This window comes from Anopheles funestus, chromosome 2RL (genome assembly GCF_943734845.2).
Source record: "Anopheles funestus chromosome 2RL, idAnoFuneDA-416_04, whole genome shotgun sequence".
Taxonomy (NCBI): Eukaryota; Metazoa; Arthropoda; class Insecta; order Diptera; family Culicidae; genus Anopheles; species Anopheles funestus.
The window spans coordinates 93,195,784-93,210,903 of record NC_064598.1 but is presented as its reverse complement, the minus strand read 5'-3'; the positions used below and the strand labels follow the sequence as shown (position 1 = coordinate 93,210,903).

At 43.7% G+C, this 15,120-nt stretch overlaps 6 protein-coding genes across 11 annotated transcripts; 3 read left to right on the top strand and 3 right to left on the bottom strand.

Moving 5' to 3' along the window:
- Window positions 1-24: 24 nt before the first annotated feature.
- LOC125761803 (fidgetin-like protein 1) lies at window positions 25-2,336 on the top strand. The gene is made up of 3 exons (XM_049423309.1): window positions 25-387; window positions 460-1,054; window positions 1,120-2,336. The coding sequence occupies exons 1-3, from the start codon at window positions 245-247 to the stop codon at window positions 2,248-2,250; spliced, it is 1,869 nt and encodes a 622-aa protein (XP_049279266.1). The 5' UTR covers window positions 25-244; the 3' UTR covers window positions 2,251-2,336.
- An 87-nt stretch (window positions 2,337-2,423) lies between these two features.
- On the bottom strand, window positions 2,424-3,218 carry LOC125761826 (cytochrome c oxidase subunit 6C-like). Its single transcript, XM_049423343.1, has 3 exons — window positions 3,084-3,218; window positions 2,734-2,900; window positions 2,424-2,664 (listed from the first exon to the last, which is right to left on the bottom strand). Exons 2-3 carry the CDS (start codon window positions 2,898-2,900, stop codon window positions 2,595-2,597), a joined length of 237 nt encoding a protein of 78 aa, XP_049279300.1. The 5' UTR covers window positions 3,084-3,218; the 3' UTR covers window positions 2,424-2,594.
- Window positions 3,219-3,879: 661 nt separating this feature from the next.
- On the top strand, window positions 3,880-6,182 carry LOC125761811 (uncharacterized). 2 transcript variants are annotated; one of them, XM_049423321.1, is made up of 4 exons: window positions 3,880-3,957; window positions 4,035-4,158; window positions 4,718-5,566; window positions 5,648-6,182. In XM_049423321.1, the coding sequence occupies exons 3-4, from the start codon at window positions 4,720-4,722 to the stop codon at window positions 5,932-5,934; spliced, it is 1,134 nt and encodes a 377-aa protein (XP_049279278.1). In that variant the 5' UTR covers window positions 3,880-3,957; window positions 4,035-4,158; window positions 4,718-4,719; the 3' UTR covers window positions 5,935-6,182. The 2 variants fall into 2 exon arrangements, with proteins under 2 accessions (XP_049279278.1, XP_049279279.1); XM_049423322.1 differs by lacking the exon at window positions 3,880-3,957 and having other exon boundaries at window positions 4,025-4,158.
- Window positions 6,183-6,288: 106 nt separating this feature from the next.
- LOC125761810 (bifunctional peptidase and (3S)-lysyl hydroxylase Jmjd7) lies at window positions 6,289-8,224 on the bottom strand. 2 transcript variants are annotated; one of them, XM_049423320.1, is made up of 6 exons: window positions 8,033-8,224; window positions 7,816-7,969; window positions 7,125-7,285; window positions 6,892-7,061; window positions 6,659-6,823; window positions 6,289-6,584 (listed from the first exon to the last, which is right to left on the bottom strand). In XM_049423320.1, exons 2-6 carry the CDS (start codon window positions 7,834-7,836, stop codon window positions 6,322-6,324), a joined length of 780 nt encoding a protein of 259 aa, XP_049279277.1. In that variant the 5' UTR covers window positions 7,837-7,969; window positions 8,033-8,224; the 3' UTR covers window positions 6,289-6,321. The 2 variants fall into 2 exon arrangements, with proteins under 2 accessions (XP_049279277.1, XP_049279276.1); XM_049423319.1 differs by having other exon boundaries at window positions 7,125-7,277.
- Window positions 8,225-8,376: 152 nt separating this feature from the next.
- On the top strand, window positions 8,377-14,207 carry LOC125761809 (MTOR-associated protein MEAK7). 4 transcript variants are annotated; one of them, XM_049423317.1, is made up of 8 exons: window positions 8,377-8,574; window positions 10,218-10,443; window positions 10,618-10,845; window positions 10,978-11,165; window positions 11,642-11,946; window positions 12,023-12,249; window positions 12,339-12,521; window positions 12,608-14,207. In XM_049423317.1, exons 2-8 carry the CDS (start codon window positions 10,315-10,317, stop codon window positions 12,725-12,727), a joined length of 1,380 nt encoding a protein of 459 aa, XP_049279274.1. In that variant the 5' UTR covers window positions 8,377-8,574; window positions 10,218-10,314; the 3' UTR covers window positions 12,728-14,207. The 4 variants fall into 4 exon arrangements, with proteins under 4 accessions (XP_049279274.1, XP_049279271.1, XP_049279275.1 ...); XM_049423314.1 differs by having other exon boundaries at window positions 8,377-8,919; XM_049423318.1 differs by lacking the exon at window positions 8,377-8,574 and adding an exon at window positions 8,937-9,362.
- LOC125761823 (zinc finger protein 689-like) lies at window positions 13,765-15,034 on the bottom strand. The gene is made up of 3 exons (XM_049423340.1): window positions 14,705-15,034; window positions 14,226-14,637; window positions 13,765-14,135 (listed from the first exon to the last, which is right to left on the bottom strand). Exons 1-3 carry the CDS (start codon window positions 14,769-14,771, stop codon window positions 14,111-14,113), a joined length of 504 nt encoding a protein of 167 aa, XP_049279297.1. The 5' UTR covers window positions 14,772-15,034; the 3' UTR covers window positions 13,765-14,110.
- Window positions 15,035-15,120: the final 86 nt, after the last annotated feature.

The window sequence follows — 15,120 nt, the reverse complement described above, 5'->3', positions numbered from 1 at the left end:
GAATACCAATGAGTTTTTCTTGGAAATCCATGTTTATAAAATTGATACTTCATGATAATATTTGTGTTTTTATTGCATTCATACCGATTTGTGTTCACGCAGTGCTATTTTCATCAAATTAAGTTTTACAATATGTCTAGGTGCGTGAAGGAACCCGTAACCTTAGTGCGTTAAGAAGATGGTGAAAAAGGCGCGTGCGTGTTTGTTTTTGATCCGTTGATCAACAACAGGCTTAAGTCGTGAAATGGCAGACTCGTCAGCTAACGTGGGGGAAATATATCTTTGCTTGCGCGAAATAGAAGACAGGCAAAATAAAAACAGTCGCTCCTGTGGTGTGGACGAATTGCGCAACTTAAACTATCTGCTGTACAGAGAAACGCTCGAAATGTTTGTATAAGGAAACAGTCTCCGCTGAGCTGTGCCTGTTGTTGGATGGTTGTAACATCTTTTTCTTTGCAGAGATGACGAAAAACTCTCGGCACATGTGCTGCAGGAAGGCTTACACAAGTACCAAGATCTAATCATTGACCCCGAGGGTGTCAACAATTATTGTGACGATGTAATCGAACTTCTCAACACCCAAGGTCCCGAGCTGTTCGACGATGACGATGAACTAACGGACATCGCACTGGATGATCCTCTTTCTTATCTAACAAGCGAGGACAACGATTGTCACGGGCAATACGAAAACTGTTCGAAGGACGAGTTGTCCACGACCATACTTGCAAAAATTCTTAACAATTGCGAACGAAGTGGAGATCCACGACAATCCGCAGACAATCGAGAGAACAGCAAGCTAACATCGTCGGCAAATGGAAGTCCGAATATTTTTTCCGATTCAGAGGACATTTCACGGCCACCATTTACTAAAAACGCTAACCCAACGTTCACTCCAAAAATTGCCGTTTCCAAAGCATCTTCCAAATTGGGCTCAACATTAGCTTCGACTGCAGATAATGTGCCCAAACCTCCTGTCCATCGTGATGGTGAAAATGGAGGTTTCAGTGGTGCTTTTCGCACGGCAAAAGATGAGCTGCACATACAAAACTTGAAGGTGAGTTGTAACCAGTTATGTTTTCAAGCAACATATAATTTGCCTCTTTCCTAATAATTTCGTAGAAGTATGGCGCAACGAATATTTCCGGGAAAACACCGCTATTTTCCTACGGCCGTAAAACACTCGGTGGTCGACGAACGCTGGGCAGTAAGTTCGTTTGTCCTGTGCGATCTGGTGATGATGATCGATCGAAAAACAAACAACACAATAGTTCCGAAGAAGGCAACGCGTTTGAAGGTCAGGACAACAGTAGCAACGACGATAGTCAGGAGGACGAAATCGATGAGCGTTTGAAGAACATTGATCCGAAGATGGTGGAACTGATTCGGAGCGAAATTATGGACCGCTTTCAACCTCTTTCCTGGGACGACATTGCCGGATTAGAGTACGCGAAAACCATCATCAAGGAAGCGGTCGTGTGGCCGATTCTGCGACCCGATATTTTTACCGGTTTGCGTAAACCTCCCCGCGGTATACTGCTGTTTGGTCCACCCGGTACCGGCAAAACGCTGATCGGTAAGTGCATCGCATCGCAATCGAAATCAACGTTTTTTAGCATCAGTGCCTCATCGCTGACTTCCAAATGGATCGGTGACGGGGAGAAGATGGTTCGGGCACTGTTCGCGGTAGCAGTCGTACACCAACCGGCTGTTGTGTTTATAGACGAGATTGATTCTCTGCTCTGCCAACGGTCCGACACGGAACATGAAAGTTCACGTCGTTTAAAGACGGAATTTTTGGTTCAGTTGGACGGTGCGGCAACGGCGGAAGACGAGAGAATTTTAATTGTCGGTGCAACAAATCGACCCCAAGAGCTGGATGAAGCCGCACGCCGACGGTTGGTGAAGAGATTGTACATTCCGCTACCCGAACGACTGGCTCGCATTCAGATTTTGACCCGATTGCTGGAGCGAGAACGCAACAGCTTGGAGGTGGAGGAAATTGCACGTATCGGCGATCTTACGGAAGGGTTCTCGGGCGCTGACATGAAGGTGCTGTGCCACGAAGCTTCCATGGGACCGATCCGATCCATACCGTTCGAACAGCTGGGAAATATTGCGAAGGATCAAGTTCGAGCGATATGTTATGAAGATTTCCGCCTAGCAATGACCAAGGTGAAGGCAAGCGTTTCACCGGACGACCTGCAGCAGTACGTTGCTTGGGATCGAACCTATGGTGCAGGAGCAACTTAAGGTTAAACAGCTGTTACTAACCAGCCAGCAATGGTAGATCGCGAAACGATGAAAAACAGCGCCAATAAAGCCATATACCTCTGACATTGGATCGCTTTGAGCACAATTTAGCTGGTTGTATATCAAACAGGGAATATCACTCTACTTACACGGAGAGCAGAAACCTTTCTCACTAACATTTGGATTAACCGGAATTTATTTTACTGTACGATTTCCATTGGTTTCTAGAATGCAATCATGCACCTTGATTCCAGTGGCTCATACATTGTTTTCTCTCTCATTATCTCTCTCTCTCTCTCTTCCTCTTCTCTGTTACTAAATAGCGCTTCGCGTAGGAGCCATATCTAATTTTTGACCGACTGCAGCAGACCGGCATCCTTCATGCGCTGGAAAGCCTTGTTCGCATCGTAGGTCCTGAAAGGTGTAAAGAAGTAACAATGTTACCCAAATTTACAACTGGGGCTACTTCCATAGCGCACTCACTTGTAGAACTCGGCGTAATCGCGAACCTTGGGGTCGTTGTGCATCACTTTCATCGCAACGACAGCAATGGTGCACAGGACGCCGGACACGATCAGGTTGCGCTTGATGGTGGCATTGTGGAGACCACGCAGCACCGGTTTCGGAATTCTAGCAGCGACTTCAGACATCTACAACAAGAGAAACAACATACCGAGTTTTTATTACGTAATTTTAGCGCACCATCTACACCCGTTCGTTTGATGTTCATGCACGCCGACCAGCTAAACTGGTAGCACTCGAGTTCTCTACCATTTTCAGGTGTGGGATAGGCGCACATGAAATGCATTCGGGTTAAATAATCCGGATTTTACCTTGGTCGGGTGTGTTCTGTTTTTCGCAGCACCAAATCTTAGTTCCGCAAAACCAAAGCAGTGTGAAAAAAGACAAATTTGACAGCCAAAGTATACTCGATGTAGATATAAACGCGTGTACAGCTGACAGGATGAAGAGGAAAAAAAACGATAAGATAGAAGAAGGGGGGTGTGTTTTTAAATTGGCGAGAAAGTATACTTAATCAAGCAATAAAACCGTTACAAATAAATTACTATTTTGCTGTTGAATCAATCATAGCGATTGGAGCAAAATGATACGAGTTGAATAAATAACAGCTTTGGTTGCGTTTCGATCCTTTGCCCAAAGCTCATACAAAAAGGAAAGCGTAAATGAAGGTAATGCTAGACGTCTCAAAAAACCGTTAAAACGAACTAAATATACATTTTATTACCTTGAAATGGCATTCACTACACCTCCTTTCTTTTCCCATTAGAATCAGAAATCATTACCCAATAGTCCTGGATCTCGGTGGAATAGTACAGGTAGCACCGGGTAGTATAAACAACATATTCCTTGCAAGCCAAATAGATCAACAGTTGACCGTTAATACCCGTCTCGATTGTATTTCACTACCCTTAACAGATGGTAACAGCATTTATAATTACGATGATATGGAAAAACAAAGCATTTAGCATGTCTATCTCGTTTACGGGTCAACATTAGTGAGGGGATCGATTGGCAACGTGTCAGGTTGCATGGGGGAACGGAATGTTTTCTAGTTCCTTTCAACGCGTAACGACTACGACACAACTACGGGTACACTTATGTTGCCAGTTGTTGTTGAGCGCACAATCTTCGTAGTACCTGTGCGTCCACGTACGGACATTCGTGTGCGTTTGGGTAAAATTAATGGTGAGTTGAAATGTGTATATAAATCATGGCCAGATCCTCCATTGCGTTAATTACCGTTTATCCTTCTTTCTGTGTAGTCCAGATTGTGCGAGTTGCGGAACGTGTCCATTACGAAGCGGTGCTGTCCTGTCCTGTACTTGTGGAAAGTGGTTAATTTGTTGCATATATCTTAAGCACCTTCTGAACTAAAAACAACTAAAGGTAAGCACAACATTACATTCCACTATTATAATGTGTTTGTTAGGTTTAGATAGTATTAACTGTGAACCGTTCTTGTTTCGTGTTTGGTGGATGTCTCTTGAGCGTATTTGGCACTGCTATGATGTTTGTATGAAGTAGTACGAATACGTACGGGAGACATCTGCAAACGAAGTTCTGGATGCAGGATGATCGGTATTGAAAGATCATTGTCAAATCATTTAACTCAAACGCCATCAGGAAAGGTTGGGAATCGTTTCGGAACATGCTACTTTTCCGTACCATAGAATGTATGGTTGTAGTACGGATAAGTAACACACTTCGAGGCCATTAACACACATTTCAATGGCGAATAGCTACCCTATCTGTACACGATCAGAAGCATGCAAAGTGTTCTTTACATCCGCATTCGCAGACGTCGTGTTTCCGCTTGCAAAATGATCTGCTGTTACTGCAGAAAAGTTGCCCTTGCTGTGTCAAATGTGCGATTTAATGTTAAAAGCCAGTAGCATAACCTATTTTTGACCCAGAAACATTTTGTTTTATCGTTCTCCATTTCCAGCCATGACGGACTTTGACGCTGCATCTGCGCTGCTAATGCTGAGCTCAGGCTTTCAACAGTACAAAAACGAGAACAACAATATTCACACGTTGCTGAAAACGACTGCCTCATCCACACCCAGCTCGACATGTTCGTCTCCACCAAAGAAACGAGAAAGAAAAAATGAATCTCCCAAACAACGAATTCTACAGCCAACGCTACGTATAGCTTCCGTTCATGCGAATTACAAACAGCAGGAACTGCTCGATCGGCTATCGGAACCAATGAGACTGTCCGTTTCGCCACCATCCATCCTGGAACCGCTGCCGAAGAAGAGAAACAGCCGCATGATGCAAATGCGAATGGATTCATCTTCGCCGGAAATGGAAAATTGGGATAACCGAAGTATCCTGTCTCCGACGCTGGAATTGCATCAGGAAATAACGGCCAAAGGCAACGGTTCAATGCTGTACACTAGCCCGGGTATGAACGGGTTTGCTATGCTGCTAAAATCACAAAACAACCAATACACCAGCTCTCCGAAACCTCCCTCCGTGGTGACTACATTCATGGAAGATAACCGCAAAAAACGGTTTCTAGACAATCCGATAGCAGAGGAAGGCGCTAGTGCGATCGTCGTAGCTGCAGACAAACCAGCACGTTCACCATCCGATTCGGGTGTATCGTCCATTCTCGACGAAATCCAGCAACCGAATTTGGTGCTGCAGCGATGGAACAAAGAGATGGAAGCTTTGGACAGCAGTATACCTGCAAGCGTGCAGATGGAGTTGGAAAAAATCAACGAAATATCAGCATACAACAAGGAAATCTTTACCAAGGCCAAGATGACCAACTTCTCACTAGAAATGAGTAAGTAAGCCGTTGTTTTTCGCACCCGCACATTAACTTACCACCATTTAACGCTTGATTTTCGTATCCTTCCTTCCGTAGCGTTTCATCCCGCAAAATCTAGGATGCGCAAGAAGTGTACCAACGAGGTCGATAATCAGGATCGCATCAGAAACAATGAAGCGTCGCGTCGATCGCGCCACAAGAAGAAGCTGATCACACACTTGATGAACATCAGTCTGGAGTTCGATCGGATGGAAAATCGGCACCTGTACATGGAGGAACGTAGATTGGAAGATTTCATTTTAGAGCTGGAAGAGAAAGCACTGAGTTGCGGAATCGATGCGCAGATCGTGAAAAATTTGCGATCCTCGTGCGGATTTCAATGAGTGGATGATGGTGCGCTAACGAAGGGTTCAGAATCCTGATATGCATGTACTACTTAGGCAAAGAAGGAAAACAGGACGAAACACAACGGCCAACCCCGCCTTTTCGAGTTTGCATGTTTCCAGTGTGGGGTTGTATTTATTGTTTTTAGATGTATTTGTCATGTTTTTAGCATAACGTTCAATTTTGTAGCGTTCCTATCTTTTAACACTATACAAAAACGAAAATAAATGTATAAACGAAACTGTAAGCAGAGTTGTTTTTGAGTAGAAGAATTGGGTTGATGGATCTCTCAGTTGTCGATCTTTGGTATGAAGAGATTCTTTAATTTATCAACACATCTTAAGCAAAACATATAACAGCAAACAACGCGCACACGCGTTCATTTTTCATTGACCATAATTGCAAAGCTTTTCCATCATTTTGTAGAAACAGTAACGCGCATCATAATCCATGTCGTACCAAAAATTAACCGCAATACATTTGTGGCTTTGTCGTACGTGATGATACCACAGGCTTGGCAGATACAGCAGATCACCTGCATTCAACCGAATTTCGTAGGTGGTAGCATCGGCATAACATGGAAATCGTTCCAGATCTGGCACCAGTGGATCAACGCTAACCCACTCGATGAGCCGTGGTTTACCTATTTCTATAAGCAGTACACAAAACCAAATAGTTATGGCTTGCATGTTTCCAATATTGAGGTTTTCCATTACAACTTACCATCAAGAATAGGTTCGATCACTATTTTGTCGTCATTTTCTTGCATGTAAATGCCCATCGGATAATGACGCCGAGGTACATTGTGCAGATCGATCGGAGGAATCAGAATGAAGTCCTTGTATCCCGAAATCACGCAGTAAATATTCTCGTACGGATCCTTATGCACTGCACGGACAAAGGCAAAGATGTTCAGATGAGCTGTGGCTTCATTAGCACACGACGGTAATACTCACTGGATGTGATAGCCCTTTCGTCACCCATCCAGAAATTAATGGCATCCGGTTTTTTGTTGAATGCTTCGGATGCAAAATCCAGACTCCCTTCATTAACGTCCATCCACAGCTCTTCGAAATCTTCGGTAAGATTTGAATTCTGGCGCTGTATGTAAGGTACGGCATCAGGGCTAAGCATGGAAAGTATGTAAAGTAAGAATGTCACAAAAATATGTATGAACCGTTTTACTCACGTTTTATGATCCAGAGCGTCCAAGAATTCCTCCATGCACATGCTCTCCTCTAGTGGAAGGACGAAATATTCTTCCTCCTCGTGAAAAGCCAAACCGTCGGCATATCCGTTGGGTGTGATCGCTACAGTTACCTCCTTGCCGGGAAGCGTTTCTCTGCAGAACTTACAAAGGGTAAGAGATTGTTCGATCTTGGGTTATTTTAAGCCATTCACGGGAAAAACAATTCACACTTGCATCGAACTACACTAAAGGGTGAATCCATACTGCTGTGTGTGCAGTGTGACAAAGTGATGTATTAGCTATACAAATTACAAAAGATGATTTTTACGTGCTTTAACAGGTGCACATCGGTGCATGGCCATCATAATTTTATCATTCCTCCAACAGGTAGCAAATGTGCGCACAGGCAGGAAGGCGTTCCTGGTAATAATTTCATGCTGCACAGCTGTGAAGGTTGTACTGCCCAGTCAATGAAAGGTGAGATGATCGTCCAATTAAACTTTCCTCTCGCGATGACTGTATTTGGCCGTGGTTCAAAAATGCAACAGCGGCTCATATAGGTTGCCAACATCGAGATATGACATACGAGGGAACATCACACAAGCAGCGGCCACATTATACACTCGCAAAAAAAAACGATGCGTACACTACTTCGTCCAGCCGAAGGCCACATACGGTTTATGCTACTAACCGAAAGTATTTCGAATTCCATTTCTCCACCGCTGGCCAATCGTTTATCGCTTCACGCATTATCAGGGGAAGATTTTTCGCTACATTATCACGTACAAACTCCAGCGAGCTGGGGATACCGAATGTTTCCGGTATGCTGGCAGGCAGGAACAAATCTGGCGGTAAGGAATCGGAAGCGTTAATGATGACGAGCCATTGAGAGGAATCACTAAACGTACCTTTGGCTTCGTTGGTAAGAACTTGGAAAGCATCTCGCAGGAACGAATTATTCATGCTTTGCAAGTGAAAAAGTGTGGCACGATTAAAAGAAAAATACTGTCCCGCCAGGCACCTTTCTGCGTTCTGTTTGTATAGATTGCGCGCGGCTGTAGCATATGTGATAGTTGTCAAACGAAGGGTTTGTTTATATGAAGCTCTGTACAAACTCTGCCATCTACGGCAGAAGGTGCAAATGCGTAAAACATGTGTTTTATTTAAAAATACTTCAACCATAAATCCAGTTTGGAGTTCCTACATTTTAATCGATGATAATGAGTCGTCTTTCTAGAGGAAAACCTGCTCTCCTGCAACCAAATACAAAAGACTTCAATCTCATCTGTCAAAATGGTTAACGCCAACCCTCTGTCATGCTGTTCGTGATGTGGTAGCCTTGCAGCCAGTTGGATTTTGCACTGTTTTCATTCTTCGGACCGCAAAGGGGTGGAAAAAATCTTTGCTCCACGGATGGCTCGAATGGTCACCGTACATTTATTTCATCCCGGTACGCGATAGTGCCCCATACGTGCTTGTGTCCTGGTGGAGTTGGTCTTAAAAAGAAACTACACTTCCACTGCGATTGGTCGTCCTGCACTAGGGCACACTTTCTATTCGCTCACTTTGCTCTCTTTCGCAAAACGAAAAGAACCTTATCTCTAGTCAAAAGTGAATAGTAAATAAATGTACCAATAAAAAAGTGTACGCGAAACACACAAGAACACAAGAGTTTTTCACGAAACCAGCAATAATTAGTGATCTGTGATGTCAGGGAATGTTCGTTTGTTTACAATAGTAGTGTAAAACGGGTACGGCTACCGTCGACGATACTAATTAATACGCAAGTGGGAAAGTAAATATTGTGCCCGATAACGAAGTTGATGCAGGAGAACGCATGCAAGGATGCAAGCAAATGCAGTAGCAGTGCAAACGATCATAATCTATATCGGGCGTTTTAAAGCACGTATGACTGTATGTGTGAAAGTAGAAAACATAGTACATTTACTTGCCCTGTGAATGTGACACCTGGTTAAAGGGGTGAGAAGAAGGTCCACTATTTGCAATCCCACATCCCCCTCCACGTGCATTGTGTAAACAAATAGCCTTCTGTCCTAGCTAGAGGTTCGGGCCAGAACGTGGAGTGTGGTTTAAAAATGTTGCCGGGGCATGCTCATGTGATCACATCTTGAAGCGAATAGTGCGACAGCATCGACATCGAGTGCAGTTTCACTGGAGTTTTTAATAAATTTAATAAGTTTTCCGGTCCACATTTGGTTATTTTATTGCAATTCAATTGTGTGTCTATTGCATATAAGTGTGAGAGAAGATTGTTTTACTGAAAACCACTCTTCCAAAGTTTTTCAAAGGTAGGAAAATAAAAGTGATTTATCCTCTTTAGATAGAGGACAATTTAAAGCATGGAAAGTGGACATGGACATCAAATACAGCACACTTTAATACAGCTGGTCCATCAATTTAATCTCACCGATAATAAAGCTAGTTTTATTGTTCCAAAATTGATTTGATTCGCTGAGTATCGTATCGATCTCTCGCCTCCTACGATCTACGAACACCCCGAAAAGCACTTGATAAGGGATCATGACCGTGTACTTGCGTGTGCTGTTCATCATGTGCCCGCTGGTTTTTTTTGCTCTCTTTTTATTTTTGTGCCCAAATAAGCAGATAACGAACGAACAAACGGTGCGTGAGATGGTGGTACTCGATCGTACCGTACAATAAACAATTTATGACACCCCAACTTCAGCCGGGCTGGGTAGATATAGAGTCCGCAAAACGCTTCGAGTGTGACAATGGGTGGAAAAGATAAAAAAAAACACCCTCGTATCACCACCCTTGTCTAGAGAGTTTCCCGATGGTTGATATGAAACGCGAGCTGATTCATGGCCCGCCTTTGGCCCGGTTGATCGATGAATGAAGTCGTACGGTGCTGATTTTGGAAGATAACTGCTCGATGATGAAGTTCGTTTGGAAGCTATCGCTCTTAGATGAAATACTTGATGGAATATTTGTGCAAAAAAGAACTGACCGGAAAAAGAGGGTCGAGAAGAGGGTACCACATCGTTTGCCAGCAGTACAGATTTCTAATATCTTTTTTTCTCATTTCCCACCCCAAACCCCTCTGCTCTGCAGCATTTCCAACCGCGTTCACTCCGCAACCGCAACGACGTTAATGCGTCCTGGTGACGCTTTTTAATTACACACCCCGTGGAAAAGCGACAAGCGAAAGATGGGCAACTCAAGTACAAAGCTGGCAGAAAAATGTTCCCTGCTGGCCAAGAGTGAAGTACCGGTGGTGGCAAGCTCCTTTAAGCTAGTCAGCAAAAACTCGGAACGCATCAAGGAAGATGATCTCATGGTTCGTATTCTAGTGTGCTGCACTTTTATTTATTTTATATTTCCGTACGCTTTTGCTTTGCTTTTTACCCCCCCTTTACGCTGTCCCGGTCATCGTTGCGTTACTAAATTAACTGGCTTCGTTCCATTTTGCTGACCCTGTTTTTTGTTTTTATTTGTGTGTTTCCTTTGGCAGAAATTCTGGGGCTCACAGATGGATCCGCGGTTGGCACAATATATTACCAACTTCCTGTTCGGTCCGCTCGGTGCCCGTTCACCGGTGGTTGAATTCCAGCGGTTTGCGGAACTGTACGTCTACTGCGTTCGTGGCACCATCGACGAACGCATCAATGTGCTGCTGTGCAGTCTCGGACAGCAACCCGAATCGGAATCGACCGAAATTGCTTATCCGCTTATCAAAGAGGTAAGCAGCGCCCGAGCACCGTTGGTGGTGAATTGAATCGATTTTGTTATCAACTATCAGCATGGTGTATGGAAATGAACCTTTCAATTCATTGGTGGTTTTATGATTTCATGCACGTGTACCGTGGAGTAGTACGTGGAGGCGGTCGTCAGCAGCTATATGAGAGCGATTCGCCTCGAAGGTGGGCCACAGTACAAATCGTGGGAGTCGCGAGGTTTCCGCATCGTTAAGGACTGCATACAGAAGCTGGCCGAAAGCTTAGCGTACGATGTGGTGCAGCAGGGCACACAGAAGGTTACCCGGGCCGATGCGGAACGATGGTAAGTGGAATATGATTGGTTGCAGTGGACGTGTTGCGCATTGGGACATGTTTTTTTTTGTCGAAGCCAAGGAAGGAAAAGATAGAAAGATGTGATGCATTTTTAAGTAGACTAAAGATTTCTTTGGTGGTTGGAAATGAAATTCGAATTAATTTTTATGTTTGAACATACGCTTATCAATTTATTAGATTTTGTAAAATAAAAAAAATCATGGGAAGAATTATAAAAAGGAAATGATTTTGCATATTTAGTGTGTGTGATATTTTGCTTTGATCTCTCAACAAGCAGTGTTTTTTTTCGGTAGGGACACACATTAGCAAATCAATACACGGTATGCTTGTTTGCGTATTCGTACCTGTTAGTCCCTTCGTAGCTCCCAGGAGACCAAAATGCTCTAGCGATAGCAGGAAAAGAAAACCCCCGCAAACCTTGGCCGTTAGTTGAAACCGAAACGAACATGTATTATCAATTGGCAGGTTACATAAAAACCCAACCTTCCTGAAGATGCTGGAACACGTGTTTTCCCACCTGTACCATTATCGCAACGTGAAGAACACGTCGGAGACGGATGGCAATGCGCGCAAAAGTATCATCCCGCAGGAGGCGCTCCAATCGATGCTGCCATACTGCGAGGGACTCCAGTACGTACCGGACTATCCGGCCTTTACCGATCTGTCGCAGATGCTGTTTATCAATTCCAACCTACCCGGAACCCAACAGAACAAATGGCGCTTTCTGTTTTCGTCGCAAATACATGGGGAAAGTTTTTCCACACTGCTAGGTAGATATTGGTCGATAGGTCTGTGTGCGACCTTTCGTTGAACTGATCGGTACATGTAATTGTCTCATTTGCAAAGGTCGCATTATGGATCAAGGATCGACGGTAGTGATTGTGGAGGATGCGAATGGTTACATCTTCGGTGGGTACGCAACGGACTCGTGGGCACTCAGTCCCAACTACGTTGGCAACGAAAACTCGTTTCTCTTTACGCTTCGGCCAAAGATGCGATGCTTTCCGAGTACCGGCTATAACGACCACTATCAGTATCTGAATCTTCATCAGCAAACGATGCCAAATGGGATGGTAAGTGGTTTTTGTGGGGGTGACAACACTTCTAAACTGTTTTTATCGTATGTTTCTTCACTTTTTATGTTTCCATCTCCGGGATCCAGGGTATGGGAGGACAGCACAGCTATTGGGGAATCTGGCTGGACAGTGAGTACGGGCTAGGCGAATGTTCCGAGTCCTGCACAACGTACAAAGGCTATTTTCAGCTGAGCGCTACCAAGAAATTTAACATCCGAAATGTCGAAGTTTGGGGCGTCGGTGATAAACCGGTGAAGGAAGATGAAGCGGTGCGTAATGATGGTGAAACACGTTTAATTGCTTGCTAATGTTTCTTTTATTTTTTTTTTCTTGTTGTTATGTATGCGCTCTGCAGGAGGATGAAAAGTCGGGCGCACGTTCGGTGCTGGATGGTAATGCGGACAGCAAGGCGATCCTGAAGATGAGCGGACGGGAGCAGTACTCGGACGGTTACCGGGAGGAGCCAAAGGATTAAGGTTTGCGAAAGCACGCCAGAAAGCAGAAGTGTTTCGTGCTGGGCCGATCGATGGAGATCAACTTGGTGGATGTAACGGATACATTCAATTTCAACTTTCTGTAAACGTGTGTTCGATCGTCGCGCTACGATCAATGTACTGGTTAGGTTTTACGGTGGGCGACAAGAAACAATCATATATGGGATCGCATACAACGGTCACCAGCTCTGGCTAATGCAACCCTGGTAGAACAGATGTGAAACATAATGTAGCAGTTTTTTAAGAATCAAAGTCTGAATAGTTTCCTCAAACGGGTTTTTATCATTGTAATTTTTGTTCTCCAATTTTACGATAAACTTCTTCATTTGCGAGAAGTGTTATTACTATTATTGCATCAGTATAACAGAGCAGAAGAACAAAACAAAAAAAAAACACCAATTTGCACCAAGAAACCATCCGTACACCAGCCGCACTACAATCACGAGACTCTTCATCTGGCGTGAAGGAGATATAAAGATAATCTTTACTGGTTTTTCGTTTTACGTCTCCATTCGCTGTATCCATCAGCGACAATGCTGCGTTTGATAAAAAGTAAACCAAAAAACAGAAAAACAAAACAAAACAATGCACAGAAATGAAGAAACTGTTTGCACAGCAAATTAAGCGCTGATATCATGTAGCAGTATCAAAGATACGCATTAGCTCTAAAGGAATAGGTCGATAGAACCGATCGGCAGGCATATGTATATTCGCAGACAGTTACACTAGTGGACTGGTAGCTGTACGAAACGAATTGGTAAGCGGAAACCGCTTAGTACGTTTGCAACATGATTTATGTTGCTATCTCTCTCACACATACACTTTCTACTTAACATAATGCAAGAAGCATAGAACAGTGAAAATTGATTGTAATCACACCCTCTACTTTAGCAACAGTACAGTAACCGAGAGTGCAGAGTTGTACAGAGTTGTAGAGCCAAACAGAGCAACACGAAAAGGTATTCATTAATAGTGCAAAATGTTTGTATGCGTTGTGGGAAACCGTTGTATGTAGTGTAGTGTCGATGATATTTATTTATGTATTTTTTTCCTCGCTATTGTTAAACAATGTGGAATTATCATGTGGAGCAGTTATGTTTGAAATTTGTGCCATATAGGCGATGCGGTATCGAATTAGGGTCATCAGTTTTCGAAGCAATGCAGTATGATGGAGCAAAAATTCAATGCGCTGGAGGTATCTAAATTAACTTCCGTTTCCATTTCCTGTGTGCATACAAAAAAAAACACCAAAACCCCAACAAAGTATCCCATAGTGGGAAAATCCGGTTTTTATGTATGCTGTGCGCTCGCTACCATTGTTGTCAGTCTCTTAGTGTGTGTGTATGTATGTATGTATGTGTGTTTTATGTAGCCACATTGTCTTCGTAGCTGGTTAGATGATGCACGGATTTGAATGAAATACGGGAAATACAAAAGCATGTGGATTAAATTCTAACTAAAGTGTGCGTATTTACTTACCCGCTGTGTTCGTTCGCTTTCGCGTGTTCCAGCTTGTAGCGATTGCACGATGCAACCGTATGGCGCGCTAAAAACCGCCGTTGTCCGAACCGTTTGCTACACTCCTTGCAAACCACGTGCCAGTTGTGGTGACTGGCGTCGCGCTGATGGTTGGTTAACTGATACGGGAACTGGAAGTTAAGGCCACAGGACGGTACGGGACACACGTTTAGCTGTTCGCCCCGATGCATGTACGCAAGGTGATATTTCAGCTCAGCAGGCCACCGGAATATATCTGGGCAAAGGGAACAACGATGTCTGCCGCCTACTGCAGTTTGGAATTTATTCCGTGTACGCTTACGTTTGAACGATGGCTTTGCTGGCTGGTGTTCGCTGGTGGCGAACGGGTTCCAAAACAAACGACAAAATTGGCCTGTTGAAGAACGGTTGTGGAGCAAATTATAAATGTTTTTCTTTTTTTTTAAGTGAATAAGACTCACCATCAAATTTTTTATTTTCTACCAACAAATCAGCGTTGTAACGTTGAGACAGCAGACTCCGAGGCATGATGATATGCGTGTGACAGCATACTTGAATAGAAGTAGCATAGGCTACTTTGAGGCGAAAAAGTAAATGGGGAACTGAAATTTTTTACTTGAAGATTCGACCTGAGATTCTTGGAAATCGTTTCCACTAGTTGAGAAATTCATTTGCCTCTTTTGAATAAATTTATTTTGAACGGAATTTGTTTCTATTTTTGCATGTATGATTTATATTAGTTCTGCTATTCTCCGACAGAGGGCGCTCACCATGAGCGCTAATGGGAGCAGCTTCGCTGTGGATATCGGCGTATCGTTACGATTTTACACGTACCGCTCACATTTTCCACACCAACAACTGTAGAGTGTACTGTGCG

What these genes read in the sequence shown, in the direction of transcription:
- LOC125761809 (XM_049423317.1), top strand. Translation starts at nt 10,315, where the DNA reads ATGGGCAACTCAAGTACAAAGCTGGCAGAAAAATGTTCCCTGCTGGCC. An exon ending in CGGGCCGATGCGGAACGATG is followed by an intron (nt 11,166 to 11,641) that starts GTAAGTGGAATA and finishes ATCAATTGGCAG; the next exon opens with GTTACATAAAAACCCAACCT. An exon ending in CGGTGAAGGAAGATGAAGCG is followed by an intron (nt 12,522 to 12,607) that starts GTGCGTAATGAT and finishes TGCGCTCTGCAG; the next exon opens with GAGGATGAAAAGTCGGGCGC.
- LOC125761810 (XM_049423319.1), bottom strand. Translation starts at nt 8,087, where the DNA reads ATGAATAATTCGTTCCTGCGAGATGCTTTCCAAGTTCTTACCAACGAA. An exon ending in TGGAATTCGAAATACTTTCG is followed by an intron (nt 7,278 to 7,815) that starts GTTAGTAGCATA and finishes TAAGTTCTGCAG; the next exon opens with AGAAACGCTTCCCGGCAAGG. An exon ending in GACGCTCTGGATCATAAAAC is followed by an intron (nt 7,062 to 7,124) that starts GTGAGTAAAACG and finishes TTCCATGCTTAG; the next exon opens with CCCTGATGCCGTACCTTACA.
- LOC125761803 (XM_049423309.1), top strand. Translation starts at nt 245, where the DNA reads ATGGCAGACTCGTCAGCTAACGTGGGGGAAATATATCTTTGCTTGCGC. An exon ending in TACAGAGAAACGCTCGAAAT is followed by an intron (nt 388 to 459) that starts GTTTGTATAAGG and finishes TTTTCTTTGCAG; the next exon opens with AGATGACGAAAAACTCTCGG. An exon ending in TGCACATACAAAACTTGAAG is followed by an intron (nt 1,055 to 1,119) that starts GTGAGTTGTAAC and finishes ATAATTTCGTAG; the next exon opens with AAGTATGGCGCAACGAATAT.
- LOC125761826 (XM_049423343.1), bottom strand. Translation starts at nt 2,900, where the DNA reads ATGTCTGAAGTCGCTGCTAGAATTCCGAAACCGGTGCTGCGTGGTCTC. An exon ending in GATTACGCCGAGTTCTACAA is followed by an intron (nt 2,665 to 2,733) that starts GTGAGTGCGCTA and finishes TACACCTTTCAG; the next exon opens with GACCTACGATGCGAACAAGG.
- LOC125761811 (XM_049423321.1), top strand. Translation starts at nt 4,720, where the DNA reads ATGACGGACTTTGACGCTGCATCTGCGCTGCTAATGCTGAGCTCAGGC. An exon ending in CAACTTCTCACTAGAAATGA is followed by an intron (nt 5,567 to 5,647) that starts GTAAGTAAGCCG and finishes TTCCTTCCGTAG; the next exon opens with CGTTTCATCCCGCAAAATCT.
- LOC125761823 (XM_049423340.1), bottom strand. Translation starts at nt 14,771, where the DNA reads ATGCCTCGGAGTCTGCTGTCTCAACGTTACAACGCTGATTTGTTGGTA. An exon ending in AGAAAATAAAAAATTTGATG is followed by an intron (nt 14,638 to 14,704) that starts GTGAGTCTTATT and finishes GTTCTTCAACAG; the next exon opens with GCCAATTTTGTCGTTTGTTT. An exon ending in AAAGCGAACGAACACAGCGG is followed by an intron (nt 14,136 to 14,225) that starts GTAAGTAAATAC and finishes TCATCTAACCAG; the next exon opens with CTACGAAGACAATGTGGCTA.